The sequence below is a fragment of the Bactrocera tryoni genome, chromosome 2, assembly GCF_016617805.1.
Source record: "Bactrocera tryoni isolate S06 chromosome 2, CSIRO_BtryS06_freeze2, whole genome shotgun sequence".
Classification (NCBI taxonomy): Eukaryota; Metazoa; Arthropoda; class Insecta; order Diptera; family Tephritidae; genus Bactrocera; species Bactrocera tryoni.
In genome coordinates, this window is record NC_052500.1 from 29,961,836 (window position 1) to 29,982,895 (window position 21,060).

The window sequence follows — 21,060 nt, forward strand, 5'->3', positions numbered from 1 at the left end:
CTCAGCTTTTCTTGCAATAATTCGGTTGTTGCACGTGCTGTGTGGCACGTAGCGCCGTCTTGTTGGAACCATATATTGCCTGAAGAGCAACTTCTTCCAATTGCGGCCACAAAAAGTTAGTTATCATCGATCTATTCCGCTCTCCATTGACAGTAGTGGTGTCACCAGCTTCATTTCGAAAGAAGTAAGAAGATGATTCCACCAGACCAGAACCACACCAACTGTTAATTTAAATGAATGTAATGGTTATTCATAAATAATTAGTGGATTTTCTTCGCACCAGAATCGTCACTTTTGTCGAAGAAGATTAATATCTTAAAAAATCGTTATCCTTTTCAAGTTGTTTCACAACAAAAACAACGAATTCACGACGTTTATTGCGGTCCAATGGCTACAGTTCTTGAACGAGAACAATTTTATATGAATGCAAGCCCAAATCCTTTCTAAAATCCGCCAGGTTGTGCTTTGAGACAGTCTCAATTTTTGAGAACGTATTACAAATGGCTGAAACCAGGTAATTTATAGGATCTATGACGTTGTCTTTCGAGTTTACAAACTTAACATAACCTGTTCAGGGTACAAAAGGCCCCTCACTTATTTATTATGTTGTTGCTTGTTATTTGTATTCTCTGAGGTTCGATTGAAACGAGCGAGGATTTCACTTTAACCTTTAAGCGCGTTTACTAGTTGATATACGGCAGCATTTTCCACAAAAGCTTTCAAATTCTTAGGCTAACTCAAGGTAGAACTCCTTACTAAGTTGTCTTCATCCGAAAATCAAACAGATTTAAGCGAGCCATTAAGCTTAGCTAAAACATGAACAGTACAACCAACTTCTTAAGACGGCAAGCGAACCATGAAGAAATAAAGATACCAGGGAAAAAAGGAAGTAAGTTTTTCACAAGCGGTTAGTCAAGGTCAATCCAAATAGCCGCTAATATACAAGTATATACCTAAAAGTGTATTGTAGATACTCATACATTTACCGTTAGATTGACACATTTAATTGCTGCCTCATTATCACTGATGACACATACGGCCGGTGTAATTAACAGCGATAATTCGATTAAGCAATCGATTGGCTGCCATAGTCCTCTATTATTAACAGTTACTTCTTAACAAGCTAAACATAAATACAATTGTGAACTGCTTTTATCTGATGTCCATTGCTCATTGAACTTAGAAATGAAAAGGGTTATTTTAATTATCAACACAATCCAATTGATTGCGATAATCATAGCACACTTCAGTGGAGAAATAAATTGCATAAGGATGGGTTAACCCCTTGGTGGAGTGTGCCGTAAATGTGCGGGTTGGGGTTGTATTAATTGAGAACTGATTATTTCAAAAATATTTCATGTCTACGAGTTAAGCTATCGCTCTTTGTTGAATTGATTAATTTTATTGTCTTAAACTTGTGGTGAAATGGAAATTCTTGGCAAAGATTTATTATTATGCGCTGAAGAGGCAAAATGAGGAATGCCATTAAGTTGGTAATACACAAAATGAAATTCCAGAGAACTTATAAGAAGAACATAGAAAATATCAGCGTGATAAGCTGAGTCCATTTAGGCATGTCCATCTAGTGGTCTGTCTGTATATAGGCAAACTAGTCCATCAATTATGAGATATCGAACTGAAATTTTGCACACGTCTTTTTCTACCCAAGAAGCTGCTTATTTGTGAGGACCGTCGACATCGGACCACCATGTCATGTTCTTGTATGGAAAACTTTCTTATTTGACAAGCATTCTTGACAAAAGTTGGTATGGTTTACTGTTATAGCAATCAAATATTGAATATTTTATGTAGGCCTATATGCTGTGAACTCTGAAAATATAGTTAAATGAATTACTCACTCGTCTAGCTCCGGAAATGTTTTATCACAAACTTCACAACGTATGTCGAAACCGTTTTCGTCGTCGGTCAAATCAAGGCAATCCGCTTTCTCGCTAAACGAACGCTCACGGTTGTACTCGTCGTCGCCTGTGGTGTTGCCGCCACTATAGAGAGATCCTGAAAATAAAAAAGAAATCGTTGAATAGGCGAATAATTCCAAAGTGTAACATTCATACAAAAACAAAAAAAAACACACAACAACAATAAAATTATTGACACATATTTCGGCAGTACAATGCTCATTACATGCATATCTTGGAGCACAGTAGCGGGCGCTGCGCTTGCGGCAAATGATTTATGAGCGCCACGGTGGCAGCAAAAGCCACGTTAACAACTGCGCTGCACCGCGGCTTCTTCGCCGCAAAACAGCGCCACAGCATCAGCTGCCTTGTGGCATGAGTTTGTGGCGACGTACTTACTGCAACGCCACCGGGCACCACAACCGCAGGAAATTACCAGTTGCAGCTGTAATTTTGGGCTCATCAAAGGTCAATTGACCAGCGTGGCGGACGCCTACTGACTAGCTGGCGTGAAAAAAACTACCAAATTGTTGGCTACCAATCACAACAACAATCGGTAGCAGTCCGCTATTGTACTCGCCAGCAAATCGAGCGCTGTGTGTCGGCCAACAACAACATACGCCACTGTTACGTGGGTGAGCAGTTCGGAGCACTAGACCACTGTAGCACTTCTGGCGTTTGGTCCGGCAGCTTGCTGGTAGCTTGTAGCTGGTGCAATGGCCGCGCCACTTTTAATGAATACACCGCCGATAAAATCACTGAACCAACAGCTGTTGTTATTGTTAACATTATTATTGTTATTTTTATTGTCTTTTTGTTTCGTGTAACAGGATGCTTTTTAATTCTAATGTGGCAGCCATGGGCTGTACCGCTGATGGTATTGTCTTGATATTACTATTATTTAGTGCGGCTTGGACGAAGTTGAAAGTTGCTTACCGAAATGAGCGGCTTGGGGAATATTAAATATATTATGGCAAGGAGAAAAAATTAAAAATTTATTTTTGCATTTTTTTTTCTGAAATTAATTATTTGATATTTTAATATTTAAATTAATATTATTTTTTATTTGGAAGACTTCTAAATACTAAGAAAGTAAATATACAAAATTAGTTAAGAATGAAAAATATGCTTGATCTTGAAAGTAAAAGTTGAATAAATAAAAAAATAATTAATAATTTTTTTTTTAGAATTGATGCGTTAATTTTTTTGAACTTTTTTATTAATTTAAAATTTAAATGATTAATTTTTTTTTTCAATTTAGAAGATTTCAAAGCACTGAAATATAAAATAAAACTAAATATACAAAATGTTAAATATTCTTAAATTTTAAAATAAAATTTAATAAGTAAAAAAAAAATTAGTGAAACAATTCTTTTGTGACATTAGTCATATCAACAACATTAAAATTATGATAATTTGTATAGAACAATGTTCCTTTTTCAAAACAGAATTTTTCAATTTATCTTTTTGTTTGAATGTATTATTTTTATTAATTATTAAACAAAAATACTAAAAATAAGCACCAAAATATACAAAGTTTAATATGCAGAAAACTATATTTGAAAAAATATAGTGTAATTAAATGAGAATAAAATTTGAATAAATAAAAAATAATGAAGAAAACATTTTTTTCCAAGAATTGATTTTTCAAATTTTTTAAATTTTTTTTACATATTGTATATTTGTTTAAAATAATTTTTTAATATTTAAATTATATTTTTTTTATTTGCAAAAATTCAAAAACAGAAAAATTAGAAAATATTATTTAACTTGAGAATAAAATTTTAATAAATAAAACAAAAATAATATTTTTTCTCAAAAGTTTATTTTGCCAATTTTTTTTGTTAATTTTATATATATTATTTGTTTTAATTATTTTTAATGTTTAAATTATTATTTTTTTTTAATTTAAAACATTTCAAAACAGTAAACACTTAAATATACAAAATGTTAAAAAAAAATTAAATTTTAAAATAAAATTTGATACATAAAGAATTTATTTATTAAAACACTTGTTTTTTTTTGTGACATTATTCATATCAACAAAAATAGAATTATGAAAAATTTTGTATGGATTTTTTTTTAATTTAAATTTTTTATTTATTATTTGTTTATAATTATTTGTTATTATTGAAGCTATTATTATTATTTTTTTTGTGTTTCTAGCAGTTTAAAACACACACTGATATACAAAATGTTTTAAGCCGAAAAAATATTTGAACTTTGAAATTTTTTTTTTATTTGAGAAAACGAAAAAATAAAAAAATTATGGAAATGTATTATATAATATTTTTTAACAAATATTTTGTGAGCCAACATTTCTTTCTAATAATATTAAATAATATTTATATTTTAATATTAATTTTTTTATATTTTTTTTAATTAAAATTCTTTTCATAATTTTTAAAAAGTCGGAGAAAAAATTTCCATTTATTCAAAAAATATTTGAAAATTAAAAAGTGGGAGCAGATAAAACTGAAAATTCTTAACTAATTTTTTTTAAGCGGGGAAGAATGCGTCAAATGTGTTGAAATTAAGATTTAAGCTCAGGTAAAAAACACGATTTTGCTTCGACATGTATTTTAGTATTAAAAAAATTAAATTAAATAGAAAAATTTATAAAGGTTTTTTTTTATTAATTTGCAAAAACATATTAATATTCTGAAATTTGTTTTTGGGGAAATTTTAAAATTGTTTTTGAAAATTTTTTGTCAAAATTTAAAAAATTCTGTAACGCTTCCTAAAATTAAAATACACATTAATTTAAAAGATATTAAATATTTCAAAAATCTGATTTTCAAACAAAAATAACACACATTTGTTATGCCAAAATAGGACAGCACATTAAGTTTTTTTTCAAACGAATTCGATATGTCAGGTATAATTTTTTCATTTATAAAAATTGTCGAAAATATTTCACACCGAAATTTTCAAATTACTAATATTTTTTTCTAGCAATCCATAGGCCTTTCACTTTTGAAACAATTATTGTACACATATTATATAATACAAGCATAATGTACTTACAAGGCAAAAACAGCAAAAAATATTCTTCAAACTAAGGCACACAGTTTCAACAAACTTCTCGATTAGAAAAAAAATAAAACAAAATTATTGAACTTTCAACTTTTTTTAACACTTTCACTGAAGATTTTCGGGATGGACACAACCGCTCACTAGACGCTTTGAGGAACAAGTGTGCCATTTAAGGCCGCGCAATTGACTCTTTAGTCCAAAAAACGCAGACGGACCGGAAGGACTCACACAGGACAGGCGCTCCGCGACGAAAGTGAATGCGAGCAGCGCCATGTGGGAGTGTGTGTGCATGAGTATATGTAAATGATGAATCGTGTGCACTCATATGGCACACAATAAACGCAACAACAACAACAACAGCGGCATTAATAATAGTTAGTAGTACATTTAAGTCAGAAAAGTGAATAGATAATTGGCCCGAATAAACAACCCCTGCGGCCGCGACACTACCTGGCTTACACTCAATTCCACTTCAAATGTGGGCAAGTGTGCTGACACTTGACCGCCGTACCAAAAACAACAACACTCGATAAAAATAAAATAGAATACAGAACACAAACACAAACAGGTATTTTTGTTGCTGTTATGGACGAACTCATTTGGTGGCGTGCACGAAAACAACAATTGCTGAGCGCAGAGGTCGAAGTGCGGGCACTGCTCTACTTGATCCCAGAGGGACCTAACGGCTATCAACAGATCAGCAAGTGTTGTTAAAATGCATTCAATTCAATCATACGTCTGCCCCAGACAAGCGTTGGTCAAAAGCTTAGTTCACCAAGTCAGTTGGATAAGTCAATACAGACGGTACGTACGAACCAAGGTGACTCGGTCAAGTTGGGATTGTCAGGATACTTTATTGTGCAGTGCTTGTCACTTATGAAGGACTGCAACACAGGTTGCACAGGTCTGCATGCACAACAACTACACAGGTGTAGTCCTGCAGGTGAGCTGCCACGAAACATCCCTTCGAAAGCTGACTCAACAACCCGTTCAAGCCGACACAACTCAACTCAACAACGCTCAACTCAGCTGAGCACAATTATGCATAATTCAGGCAGCAGGTCGTCCAGTTCCGCTGCGTGTGTGGGGGGTACGCTTGCAGATTGTTGCATGCCATGAAACGTCGAAACACTTACGTGGGCAAGACGTCAGGCCAAGGCAAGCCGGGCCAAGTCAACCACCACTGTTCCGCTGGATTGCGTTCCGAAAAGTCATATAGCACCTTTACCTTTTGCGGTAGCGCTTCAACACAGGTGTTGCCTTGCCGACACACACATACACTCACGCGCGTATGATTTTGAGTTGTTGGGGGTTGTGTTTGCGGCAGCGTAGCGCGTTGTGACAACACCGCAAGAAGGGTCAAAAGTCAAATTTTAAGCGCCACAATAGATCTAAATGATGACTCGGTCATGGTGCGCCGAGCATGAGACCGTCCAGCAAGGGATGTTCTTGTTGTCTCAGGGACGGTGTGCAATATTTGTGTAAGAAAATAAGCCATAAGTCACAAAGCATGCGGAGTTCTCACGATTAAACTGCCCAAGTACTAAATGGTCTCCGAAAAGAGGCAGGAATAATGATGAGGAAATGATAAGATGTTCGAGGAAAAACAAAAACAAACATAATGGCGATAAAGTTAATTAGAATAATAAGCGTCGCTTGTGGGAACTTCTCGTAGCTGACAAGGAATATTCAAATTTGGCGAACATTTCTAAGATAGTTATCATGGTCGTGCCATATGGCTGCATGGGAATATTCATACATTCCTTTTTAATACGCGATAGTAAGTACTATATTCATAAAATTTGGTTCAGCGATGAACGACCTTTGGTTCCAACAAGACTACATGCCATACTGCCAACGAAACAATTAAGTTATTGAAGAAAATTTTTAGTGAGTGCAATATCTCATGCCCAGCTGTCCCGGAGTTTCCGGTTCCATGTCTCAAAACCAGCAGTTTGTTCAAGAGTCTATGCCTATGTTGGGCAAGTGGTTCTTGAGTCTGCAGTACCGAGTAAAGAGCGCGACAAGGAGTAGGAATTTGTCTCGAGGAAGGATCATAACTCTAAACCTTGCTAAGTTGTAGCCTCCTAATAGTAATTTGGCGTGGCGTATTCTTGTTGCCTGCTGCCCGAGCCGTTCTCTCCCCACTTTCTCCTTCGTGCTTACCAACTTCTTTATGGTGTGGGAGCCCACCGCAATGCATGTCTCTGGCCCCATCATCCTGGAATCCGTCGCCGACCGCAGAGCTAGTTTGTCGGCCAGCTCAATGTCGGTTACTCCTTTATACCCCGGCAGTCAGACCAGATATACACGGTTGCAAACTAATTGGCGGTTCAGGCTTCTTATACACATGTCCACTAAAAGCGATTTGACTTCATAAGCTCAGATCTCTTTTAGTACCCCTTGACTATCGCTAATTATAGTGATACGCTGGTTTCGATAGTTGCGTTGGAGATTGATTCCTGCATACTGACTTATAGCAAAGACTTTTGCTTGAAAGATGCTCGGAAAACATCTCATTGGTATGGATAATTTGATACGCGGTCCCGCATTACCTGCTGCAATGCGTTCCGGTGTTTTCGAGCCGTCACTGTAACACTCGATAGTGCTGCCTCTCAATAGTAAGTCGAGCGTTGTATCACTCCATTCCGCCTTACAGCCGAGAGTAACTTCAAACTTCTTCGTAACGCTGTCTCTTTGAAGAATGGCCAGTGCTGTGTCTACCCCTAAGGCCTTCATTTTTTGATACGACAATAATTATAAGATAGGATCCAAGCTGTGTCCTTCCTGTGTTAAAAATAATTGCGACTTAAAACTAACCAATAATCCTTATATCGCGATACTCGATATATTTTCTGATAGAATCCAATCCCTGACCTCTAGTAGAGTGGCAGATACGATGCTACTGTACTAACTCGAACATTTTTCCAATGAAAATAATAGTTTTATCAACTGACATACAACATTTTCATTATTCTGCAATGCTTATCACAAATATCACAAAACTAAATTAAAAGTTATATCTCGTCGCACAATTAATCACGTGACTTTAGTTCACACTTTTTTTCCGCCTCAAACAAACAACTCGGTATACCCATGCCCAATCACTCATTTCCCATATGTGACAGCAGATAAACAGCGAGTGCCATCCCTCATGCAATCCTTTGGGAGCTGCGCGCATGCGTGTTTGTAACCATGTGCCTCTGAAGTCAAGTTAATGTTGCCTAATCGCAGCATCAGCGCACAAATTAAGATCATCATTGATGCATTGTTCGCCGCCGCATACACTAAAATAACAACAACCGCACCGACAATGGACACAGCAGCGCTGCAACACTGAATTAGAGGTTGGTACGTGCTGGGCGCGTGTGCCGCAGTCAATGTGGCGCTGCCAATCAAGCCAAGGTGCTGTGATAAATGATGACAATCGGCGGCGTGACGATTGATGGCACATTGATTAGAAATTGAGTGTCCAAATCAGGCGCGGAGAACCGCATGCGCGCGCATTAGCACACAAACACACACACTCATGAACGCCTCACAGCCTCTGAGTTTGACGAAAGAGTTACGCGGCAACGTTGATTAGCGCAGCGCATTTTGTTTTTGTGCCCGTACATTGTTGTTTGTGTGCAGTTGGGCAATTGTCGCGTAATTTCGTTGTCATTACAGCAGGCAGTCTGCCGCGGTGGGAAGCGTTCCATGCCCGCAGCTAATGTCTGACAGCCAGCATCACGGCATTCGCGTGCCCATTGCAACCTCGTCTTCAATTGCAGCAACAATAAGCGCTGGCGCGCGCTGCTCAGTTTCACATTCGCGAAAAATCAATTTCGAATTCAATGCCAATGTTGCCCAAACTGTTGCAGTTGTCAATTGTGTTAACGGTTGCCAGCAAGCGACAGCAAATGATTGATTCTACGCTTCAATAGCTGGGCGCCTACTCAATGTTATGTGTGTGTGTTTGTAAGTAAGTGCGAGCGCATCCGCATGCGCAAAAGGGTTAACTACATACATACAGACATATATGTATGATTTTGTATGCGAAGGCGTAACGCGAAGCGGATATGCAATCGCTCAACTTAGTCAGCGCAAATTGAGGCCAGCGCTTATGACGCGCTAATTGAATTTTAATGCAAGTAATGCCTTATTTTTATGCGAAATTTCTTAGCGAAATGACATTGTGCAAAATTGAGCAATGCGATTAGTTTTCCGCTTTGTTAGCTAACGGATGCATTCCGGTGAATTCTTTCTCTGCGGTCATTAGAAGGATGAGCGGAACTAAAGTGTGCGCTGTGTTCATCGGCGTTCTGACTTTTCCCGTGAAATGGGATTCCCCACCGCATTTATGCAAAGCAGCTGGCCACAGTGACAAGCGTTGAGTAAGCGTTTGTTGGCAATTCCAATAGGCAGTTCCGTGTTTTGATTTGTAGGTGATCTAGTTTATTTATGGAATTTTTCCACTTAATTAAATCACCTCATCGTTAAAATATACTGCATTTTTAATAACATACGATCAGTACTGAGTTAGCAGATAGATTGAGTTCCACTCATAGCTGTTTATGAAATATTAATGAATTTAATTTCTAGCATTTCAACTAGCAAATAAGAATGAATTTATATATTTTAGAATTGTATATTTATATTCTAAACTATATAAATTGAACGAATAGTAAACGAATGCATTTTCATTACATGTTAAATATTTTTACGGATTTGTTCAACTGAAGTCTTTTAGTTTAATAAATTCTTCCATAAAGGGATAAGAAAGGAAGATTTCATACAATAACTTGATTTTGAGCGGCCAGTTTATGTGGTAGCTATAGCTACAAGGTGTGTTCCAAAGTAAACAAGACTTTTTTGAATCTAGCGTCCCCTGGTGCCGCCATCCATATGTCGACCAGCGCGTTAGATTTTGCTATCCTTATCAATTGTCCAATGAGAATTTCATGACATTTCATTGATTGAAAGTGAAGATATTGCGTTTTAAGTGTCGGTACGTTTGTGTTATCGGTGCGAAAATGAGCTTCAACCAAGGACCAACATAAAATTTTGTTTTAAAATTGGTAAAACTTTTACGGAAACGTTTCAATTGAAGAAACAAGTTTATGGCGATGATTGCCTATCCCTTAGCAGAGTGCACGAGTGGTTTCAACGTTTTCAAAGTGTTCGTGAGGACATAAATGACGATCAACATGTGGGCCAAACAAAATCCGTGATCACCGGAAATTCCATCGAAGATTTGGGCTTATGAATGGTGTGTACATAGTTTGTTCCGCACAAATTGACTGACGACCAAAAATTGCTCAGAATCCGTCTCATCGATCGACGTTTGTGACCGATTATTTGACCAAAAATCACATTTTAACCATTAACCACTTCCCGTATTCACCTGATATGGCACCGTACGACTTCTTCCTTTTCGGAAAAATGCATTTGCCCATGAAATGAAAGCGTTATGCAGAAGTAGAGGCCATTCAAAAGTCTTGCAGCGGCATACTGGCGGCCAAACCGGCCATCGAGCAAAAACACTCGTTCGACATGCTTTTGGACCTTGCAATAAGCTGTATTGAAGCAGAAGGAGACTATTTTGAATAAAATAAATTGTTTTTGCCAAAAAAACCATTTGTTCTGTTTTTTTTTAAAGTCCTGTTTACTTTGGAACACTCCTTGTATATTGGTCCGAACTTTGGACGATAATTTCTGTCAAATTTGGTGAAGATATCTCTCTAACTAAAAAAGTTTTTTTAAAAAAGCTTGATTTTGATCGTTTAGTTTATATAGCAGCTATATATGGTGTCAAAAAAGACCCGGAAATTGTAATTGAATTCCTCAGTTAAATGATGTTACCAAAATTGTATTTTGTTAAGCTGGTAGGACTGTCTTCAATTGCTATGCCAAATGTGAGCACGATCTGTTAACCAGTTTGTTTACAGCAACTGATTAAGTCGGTGTATCTTAGTAGTCGTTGCGAATGTTGGAAAAGGCTTGCGGTAATTCAGTTTTATCAAAAACCCAAACCTTCGAGTGGTATAAAGCCTTCAAAGACGGTCAAGAGATCGTTGATGATATGCCTCGTTCGACTTCTTCAACTGATGACAATGTTAAAAAGTCAAGGATATGGTGCTTGAAAATCGTTAGGCAAGTGTTAGAGAGATGGCAACAGAGCATCTATCGCGAGTCCGTTCGAATGATTTTGGTGGACATTTTGGGTATGAAACGCGCTCTCGCTCGACTCGTTCCAATAAAGCTGAATTTTTTTCAAAAAGAGTACCGTAAATAGGTCTCTTAGGACACGCTTGAACGTACGAATTCGAATCCCACACTCCTGGAAAGCATTATAACTGTCGATGAGACATGGATTTATAAGTTTGACACGCAAACAAGTCAATAATCATCGGAAGGGAGGAGAAAAAAGATCCGATACAAAACCACGCCAAAACCGCTCAAAAATGAAGGTGATGCTCTAATTTTTTTCGATATTCGTGCTTTGGTGCATGGTGAATTTGTTCCGGAGGGACAAACGGTCAATAAGGAGTTTTTTGGTCGTATTGAGGCGTTTGCGTGAGAACATCCGTCGAAAACGACCGAAATTGTGTAAGAAGAATTAATGTATTTTACACGATAATAATGCACTATCGCATCGAGCCACGATTGTGACCGAATTTAAAGCCAAAAAAACGCAAGGAATACCATCAATCAACTACCTCAATCACCGAATTGGGCTCCATGTGATTTTTTCCTGTTACCCAAACTGAAATTGCCGCTCCGTGGAACCCGTTTTCAGTCGATCGAGGAGATAAAACAAAATTCGCTGAAGAACCAGAAGGCCATCCCAAAAAGTGTTTCATGGTCTGAAAAAATCGTTGGCAGAAGTATATTACATCTGGTGGGGATTGCTTTGAGGGTGACAAAATAAAAATTGATGAATAATTAAATATTTTCTTTTTATTTATAATTTCCGGGTATGTAGGCTAATGCTTCGTTTATAATTTTTCTCAGATAGCATGAGTTCCAAGAGTCTCTAACGTTTGTAAAAACCCTATTGAAAAACTTTGCTCCAGTAGGCGCAATTATGAATCAAAATGACAATATAACAGTACGCATTTGGGAAGGAGAGTAACCTGAAGATATTCAAGAGTTTCCATTTTATTCAGAAAAAGCAAAGGTTGGATGTGGTTTGTAGGCCGATTGAATTATCGATCCATATTTCTTCAAAAATGTTGCCGATGAGAACGTAACCATCAATGGCGACCGTTATCGCGCCATGATAACCGACTATGATGCTTGAAATTGAAGCTCGTGATCTCGGCGACGTTTGGTTTTGACATGACGGCGCCATTTCCCATACATCGCATCAATCAATGGATTTATTAAGAGAATACTTCGGTGAACAGATAAATTCACCTTCGATTCAGGCGTTGGAACAAAGTATTACGCGTGTCATGGAAAATTTGACTCAACGGATGGGTCATCTGAGACGTAACCACGGCCAACATTTGAAAGAGATAATCTTCAAAAAACAAATGCCAAAGAATGTTCTTTCGAATGATAATAAACATTAAATTTGAAGTTTCTGTGTTTTTTCTTTAAAAAGTTGGTAACCTCGAAATGGATCACCCTTTAAAGGCGCTTATATAGCTTTTAAGGTACCATAAGCTGTATACAGCCGATACACCAACCTTAACTAAACAAATCTAAGATTAATGTAAGAAGCTAGGATCGCTTCCTGCTTAGCTACGTTCACAACTTGCAAGCTGGCCTTGAACAAAATTGTTTTCTTCGAATACAGAAACACCGGCCAACCACACATATTGGTAAACCACATGACATGGCAAACGAATTTTCTTCAAATAAATTAAAAATTTGTGAATCAAATTAACTCTAGAAAACGCACATTAACAACATGAGCGCTACCGCGAACCAACGAGCGAACGAACAGCAAGGGTCTTAACCAGATGTCCTTCTGGCGCGAAGTCCTTGCAAGAAGGGGTGTGCAGTGCGTGCGCAGTGCACCGGAACACGAACGAAGAATCGCTGAATGTCATTACAGAACACGAAACGAAGTAATAAGTAGACACATACATGCACACACATACTTAAAATTGTGTTAAAATACGTTAAGAATTTTCACGTGAAACACCGGAAAGTTAATGAAGTCCGTTGTATAATATTTGGCGGCGAGGCAGCGGGCAGTAAGTCACCGCTGTCGGGCAGGTGCGCTGGTGAATGTTGGGAAATTCTCGCGCGAAAACGGTTACAAAAGTAGAACCTTGCCGTCAAGGTGATATACCGTACCGCTCTTCTATGTGTATGTATGTCAGTGGCTACATGAATTATTAATTTACATAGAAATGAAGCAGCGAAATGCACAATATAAATGTGCGCAATTTTATTGAAATTAATCCTGAGCTGTTGGGCGTTGCGTGTCAAACGGTCGCTTACCACCGCCTTAAGCGCCTATCACGCCGTCAGGATAAGCGCGCGAACTAACGCACAAGCGTCGGCCAGCGAGCGATCAGCGGCCAAATCAACAGATCGCAATCGCAATCACACGCATTACACGGCACAAACACACACATGCATACATGCATTCAGTGGCTTTGATTGTGGCGCGTTCAATTTGGCTGCATAAATCCCACATATTTGTAATTAACCGCGTCACGCATGCGCCGCCGCAACGCAGCCACCACCACCGCGTTGGCCGCGCTGATTGGCGATTGTGCCGCGACTGTCAAACGGCCACACGACAAGTCAGCGCTGCCGCAATGTGTACATTTAATAACTATGCGAACCACAACAACAACAACGTCAAAAACGCAACTCGCCGCAGTTAAGTCGCGTTGTTGTACAAAAACTAATAAAATACTGAAAATATAAAATGTGCAAACATATCCTGCGTCTGTTTAAGACTGCTTTGTGCATATGTAATAATATGTATGCGATATGTTGCATGTGTAAATAGGCTCGTGTAATCACCGAAGTTAAGCTGTCGAATAATGCCACTGCCTAGTGATGATAGCCAACAGCTACTGAACTGACTAGTCGTGATGGTTTTGTAGCTGGCGCACAGTGGGCTCACCAAGGCCAAATATGCAATACTTCAAGCACTGAATAAATGCGGCAAAATATTATAATATATTAAATAAAAAACAAAATCGTGTCTACAAGAAAATTCAAGATTTTGAATTTTGACAAAGTAGTAAACTCGATCTAGATTTTTACTTGGCGTGGACCCAAACATACATCTAACAAACCATTTAAAGTGGGTTATTGTTATGATGGAGGATTTCGAATCCTTACACCTTTCGCCAGTGTATTTAAGAAAGTTAGGTTAACAGCTTGATCCGAACAGGGATCTCACTTGGAAAGCTTACAACGTCAGTCCGTTGTGTTACCTAAAACTCCTATATAATAGATCATAAGACCCTTACAAATCGACAAAGCGCTTTGAGCCTATCACAAACTCCTTGAGACGGTTAACGCCAGTTTCTGCTATGACTGCTGATTCGCTGAATTTAACACTACTGAGATGTTTTTAAAGTGAAGCCGCTCAGTTCATTCAGTTCCATCAGTTTAACTCCTAAAATTTTTCTTAAAACGCCATTTTACTTGGTGACAAATGAGTCGATCACAAATATTTTCTGCGTATTTTACCTATAAACCATATTCAACTTGATTCGATACCTGACCACAACAGAATTGACGAAAACTGTTAATTCGATGAGCGTGCAAGAAAGAGCACCATTATATAAATCCAACCAAGGTGGGACCGAACTGGTGTTCCCCTGTTTTCTTGCATGCGGACGTTGAATCAATGTGGCTCGCGCGAATTCAGTAAACATTGTGCAGGAGCCGCAAAAGAGTATAGAGCCGCAACAAAATCCTTAAGTCACAGTGAGGCCTATATGGTCCCAGTTAAGGAGCAAAATGAACTCCTCCCCAAGTAGTTTCTGCTGGGGTGTTTTCATAGAAACCATCCCTGTAGTCATCTGATTGAAGCAGAACTGACATAAGACTGACTTCCTCTCAGTAAATGACGTACTTGGAATCAAACCACCACCCATTGCAGACGACGAGCTCGAGTTGTCGCGCGATTCGAAAGTAACCCTTGCGCAGCTTCGTTATGGATACTGTAGCAGGTTAAACTCATACTTAGAATATCCTAAATCGACCCCGAAATACCAAATATATGTCCAGCTTGCAACGAGTCCCCGCATGACTCCAACCGCCTCCTTACATACCAAGCTAACCCTACACATTTTACACCCATTTCCTTATAGTCCGGTCTTGTCGAAACAACACGTTTCCTGGGCCTACCGTTGGATTAGCACCTTAACGGCGATTACATAAACTTTTTAGCCAGCACTTGTAGGGTTGCGAAAGCATTCTGGCCTAGAGTGGAACTTAAAAGATCCCTGGAACTACGTATACCAGCTCTTAGCAAGGTTCACATAGCCGCAACTGCACACTGTCTTATTCGCACTCATGCGGTGAGGCTAAAGATTTTGGAGGACGCAAGTTGCCAAATTTGCAAGGAGGAAGATGAGTTGGAAACATCAAGACACTTACTCCTCCTCTGTCTAGCTTTCACCAGACTAAGGTTGAAGCATCTCGGTTCTCATACTTTCTACGAACCCGATGAATGGGCTGGAGTAGATATTAGCCGCCTCAAGTATAAGTATAAGTATAAGTATAAGTATAAGCATAAGTATAAGTATAAGTATAAGTATAAGTATAAGTATAAGTATAAGTATAAGTATAAGTATAAGTATAAGTATAAGTATAAGTATAAGTATAAGTATAAGTATAAGTATAAGTATAAGTATAAGTATAAGTATAAGAATAAGTATAAGTATAAGTATAAGTATAAGTATAAGTATAAGTATAAGTATAAGTATAAGTATAAGTATAAGTATAAGTATAAGTATAAGTATAAGTATAAGTATAAGTATAAGTATAAGTATAAGTATAAGTATAAGTATAAGTATAAGTATAAGTATAAGTATAAGTATAAGTATAAGTATAAGTATTTATCTGATCGAAAATCGAATTTTGTCAGACCAAAAACTAAGAAAATTTTACTATCAATTAAATTTTTTATAATTACGTCGCAATTTTGGCAATTTTGGATTTTTGTCGTTCATACGCCATTGTGCATATAATAGCTTCAAGTGAGCAGCTTATTTTAGCAGAAGGGTATTTTTTATATATGCATATCACACAAAAATACTTATCAGCGATGAATCTCGAATGCAAATATAAGTTATGAATGCGCCCAATACCCGGATCACGATTAAATTGAGCGTATGCCATATTTTGAGCGTATTTGCCTTGATGAGGCCGCTGATGAGGCGACATTGTCGACGCCTGGCTGCCAATTACAGTCACGCGCTACAACAAACTTACGTATGTAGCTGTGTCACGCGCTGTCAACACTCCTGTGCACGGCTGAACGCCCGATCGCCACACAAGCCAGTAGTCTGACTGGTCTCTGAGCCTGAAAGCGCGCGGCAGTCAGACTGATTGCGCTGATGCTGCAATGTGGCATCAATGGTGGTTGTTTAACTTGATATTGATATCGTTGTTGTTGTTTTTTCTAGCTGCAAAGCCTTAATGGAATTATCAAGCGTTTTAATAACAAACGAAAACATATGCGGTGCCTCATAATGCGCGCCAGCCATGAAACTGGCATTGTGCGCATGTGCAGGGCGCGCAGTGTAGGGTGTAAAGGGTGTGAGGAGGAGAGTGTAAATTTAAATTGAAATCCCCGCAAACAATCAACGCCATGTCTCATAATTATTCTCACATTGTTATTAATATTTCATTTATTGTTTTTGGCTTTAAATTTGTATTATGTTGTTGCTACTGAAGCATGTACAACTGTATATTTGATGCTTATCGCAGCCACTGATGTACAGTGGCAGTGTCAAACATTTGACAAACCCTTCCACTGGCGCCCTCGCAAGCGCGTTGTCAACTCTGCCTTGTAATGCGGCAATCAAACGACTGCGAGGATCAAGCCTAAAGCTGGCAGCTCCTGCCACAGGACATGCGCAATTGTGTGATTGCACAAAGTGTGAATAATGTTGCAAGTAATTGCAGCATCCAGTATATATTCACATACACAACATGTGTGCTTATGCCCACATGTTCGTCGTTGTAAGCAACAACAGCAACACGCGTGCCATGTGGCAAGTCACGCGTATTGCCGCAGCGCGCGTTATCAATTGCATGTTTGCGCTCACTAATCGCCAATCATATTTGCTAAGCACAAACATTGCCCTTACACACCACCACCAACAACAACAACGCATACCAAGTATGCATCATTTTTCAATTGGCCTCCGTTGTGGTTGCACAGCTGCTCATTTTCCCGTTCCAGCGGATCAGCCGCTGCAGCATCGCGATAAGCTTGACAGCGACATCAAAGTCAAATAAATGGCAGATAAATGTACAAATGCGTTAAAAAGTAACGAATTTAGTTGCCAGACATGGCCCTAACTATTCTTCGCAACACATCAGTGTTTTCTGTTCTTCCCAAGCAGTGTGTATTTGTGGTGTGTCTCCTCTCTTTGTGATTAGTTTAGTTTATCAATAGAGGCGTTCTTTACTCACCATTATCACGTTCGCTCTTATCATCGCCTTGCAGCGAGCCACTCGTCGCGTTCAATGTGCCCGCATCGGCGCCATTGGCGAAGCCATCGTTTAGGTGTATGGGTGTGCGCGGCCGTCCATCGATGGTGATTTCTTCGCCGGCGTTTATATCACGATTTGTTTCATACCAAAGCTGTGAAAAATCAACGTGTTATTTAGAAGAAAGTTAAATGTGTATTTGTTGTTGTTAAAAAATGCATTCCACTCACATATCCTGCCACCAGGAAGTTCTTCAGATTAGCCTCTCCGTCATTGTCGACAACGCGTATTTTGCGCAGCCACGTCGCAACATCATGTGACGGCTCCAACCAGCCGCGGAAGTGTGGACCTGCAATGACCTGTTGCGAAAAGTCGCTTTTAATTTGAAGTTTGATTGGGTTTATAAAGGTATGTAGGTAAGTATTAATGTAATTAAGCATGAAAAGTAGAGGCTAAATAATGGCATAAACGATAATGGAGGCCTATAATGCAGATATGTATATATATGGGTTATTTTGGGATTTGTAGATTGCTAACATACAAACAGATCGTTAAAAATCAGGACCTTGTATGGAAAGCTTTTTTATCTGAAAAGATTTCTTAATGAAATTTGACAAAAATTGTTGTCTAAATCAACACAATAATTTCAGAAAAAAAATCAGATCGGAATACTATAGCATACAGCTGCCAAACAAACTGACCGATAAAAAAATTTTATATCGCAAATTTTTTATTTATACATATATGCTATTACGTACATATATACCTTGTGTGCAACTGAAGTTGATGTATTTTCTTACTTTTTCCATTTGCCTTATTTTTATTTTATTTAACTTTAATATTTTTATTTTTTTTTTAATTTTTTCATTTTTTTAACTTTATTTTTTTTCTAAACAAATATTCAACACACCACGTTTTACATATGAGCATATGTACATATATTAGATAAAAAAATCTAGAGCGATTGCGAGCGCCATCTGCCGTGCCGTAGCTGCCAACGTAAGTGTTATACAAAGTTAAGTTTGTATGTGTATGCCCGAAACAGCAATTGTGGTAAGTAAGGTAGAGCAGTGGTGAGTAATTGATTGCTTTATTTAAAAGCAATATAACACACTCGTGTATTCATCAACATTTATTCCAAAAAGGTTATGACAGCTGTGCAATCATACCCCACAAGCTACCTGTTAAGTCACCGATAAATTACCCAAAATGCTACCAGAGTGATGCCGTTAAAGTTTCTATGAATTCTTAAGCCTCAATTGATAATTCCAACCGAAACTTTATTTATTTAAATCCATCAACAATCATTCAAAAAAGAGCACGATAACATTGCAATCATACCCTGTCAGGTACCTATAGGTTAAGTCACCGATTAATTACCCAAAATGCTACCAAAATTGTTCCGTTAAGGTTTCTATCAGTTTTTAAGGCACAATTGACAATATTAACCGAAACTGTTGTGTAGATTTTGTAGATACCGCTATTACGAAAACTCCAATTGGACATTTTTAAGGAACCGAACACTAAAAAGTTGCTAAGAGATCTCAAAATCCAGAAGTCGAAAGTATTTTGTGGTATACAAAGTAGTAATAATATAATAATTAATTATCAACTGACATAATTGAACGTCCAGAGAAAACGTACTTTACATGGGTAATCACTTAGGCAAGGCTGGGCTGGTGAAAGCAAATGTAAAAATTATGGAGGTGACGCCCAATGTGAAAAAATATTCAAAAAATAAAATGGGCAATTTTTGTATATAAACAATTACTTGCGAAAAGTTTTACTCATAAGCACTAGTAAGGTGAAAGAACGAATATTTATCACAGGGGAGTGCGAGATTACTTCGCAGCCACAATTGAAGTATGTGCGTAATATCTATAAGACTAAAGACTTAAATTCAAGGTGCAGCTTGCGTATATGTCAGGAAAAGTTCAGCCAACGACTTTTAATCGCAAAAGTAGTGAACTTAGTAATATTTTAGGTTGCTTCAATAAGAGTCCAGCCAGCCAGATTCCATCTGTTTACAGGCTTTAGACATCAAACCCAATGCAAGATCAAGAACCACAGTCCCTCGACTTTCTGCAAAACAAAAAATCATTGGTCTCCGGAAATCATTGGTAGCAACCGATGATGCTGAAATATTAAATTGAAATGTCAAAAAAGTTTTGCGGTATTTTCGCTAGTTGGCGCTGAAAGCGCGTAGTTCTAGTTTTATTCGTCGCATCGGGTCATGCTATACCTTTTTGAAAAGCTCATTTCACGCGCTAACACGTGTTTGATCGATTGTCGTTTCTTTTAAGTCGTTCTTGAGTTATAGCGTCGCAAACATGGAGCAAAATAAAGAGAAAATACAGCATATTTTACAGTACTACTACGATAAAGGCAAAAATGCATCTCAAGCCGCCAATAAAATGTGTGCAGTTTATGGACCCGATGCAGTTTCCATTTGACTTAAATACCTAGTGAACATGGGTTCTTTAAAAGCTACTTCTACAGATTCCATAATGACATTAGTCGGAACTGGCCGACGTGAGCAAACTGCTCTGAACATTTATTTTATTTTATTGCCCTCGCTTTATTTATTTTTAAATACGAGAGCAAACACTACGCTCGGTGATTTTAGTCGAAAATTTGACGCCACTCTTATGAGACGGTTCGCTGAGAAGTGGTAAGTTGACTGTGAAGCTTTAATAATGACAAAACTGAGACTTTTTGAACAGACTAAACGTTCGTCAGTCCGCACAATAGAATAAACTTAAAATGTTCAGTCACTCCCAGAAAGTAATGGTTAACGGATAGTTTCGTGGAATAGTGTTGAATTGTGCTTAGGTTAGGTTTAGCGGATTAAAATTCCACCCTCCGCCCTTCAATACTTCTTCCTACAATAAAAAAAATGTTACAATGTTTTTCAAATTTGATCGCTTAAAACAGATATTGTTGGAACTTAATAACTTCTTTATGGTTTAGTGAAAATATATATATTTCTAGGTATGCTGCACAAAAAATCGAATCGATCGCATTTTGATGGAAGATATTGCACAGATTTTTGTTAAAGTTGACCAACTTAATGCCATACAAATGATCCACGTCTCTCGCATTAATTTCTAAACCGAAATAATTGTTTTCAATCCTGACAAATATTACTAAATCAACTCTCAAACGCACCGAAGCATCTTTTTGTTGCAAACCGACTTAAGCTCAACAACATGCCGCCTCCCGCGGCCAAATCGAGTGCCGCCTGCTGCGCTAAAAACAATGTCAAAATCACCAATTACAGCCAAAAATCACATACTTATGCTGTGGTTGCACTAAGTAAGAATTTGCGCGCACTCACACACACATATGTACATACATGATTATGATTATTAACGCGTTGCTCGCCCCACAAACGCTTGCGTTTCCGCCTCATTGCCCGCCAATTACGACAGTGTCACATGGCCCTTAAATGACAAATTGAGCCAAGCTTGCGTAA

General features: G+C 38.0%; 1 protein-coding gene across 2 annotated transcripts in view; it reads right to left on the bottom strand.

Moving 5' to 3' along the window:
- Positions 1-21,060, bottom strand: part of LOC120769232 (transcription factor hamlet) — a 96,690-nt gene that overhangs the window by 14,036 nt on the left and 61,594 nt on the right. For both annotated transcript variants that reach the window (XM_040096130.1, XM_040096131.1), the window contains exons 3-5: positions 17,816-17,944; positions 17,568-17,739; positions 1,860-2,016 (exon numbers count right to left, since the gene is read on the bottom strand). In XM_040096130.1, coding sequence (XP_039952064.1) covers positions 1,860-2,016; positions 17,568-17,739; positions 17,816-17,944 — 458 coding nt within the window. The remainder of the gene's footprint in view (positions 1-1,859; positions 2,017-17,567; positions 17,740-17,815; positions 17,945-21,060) is intronic.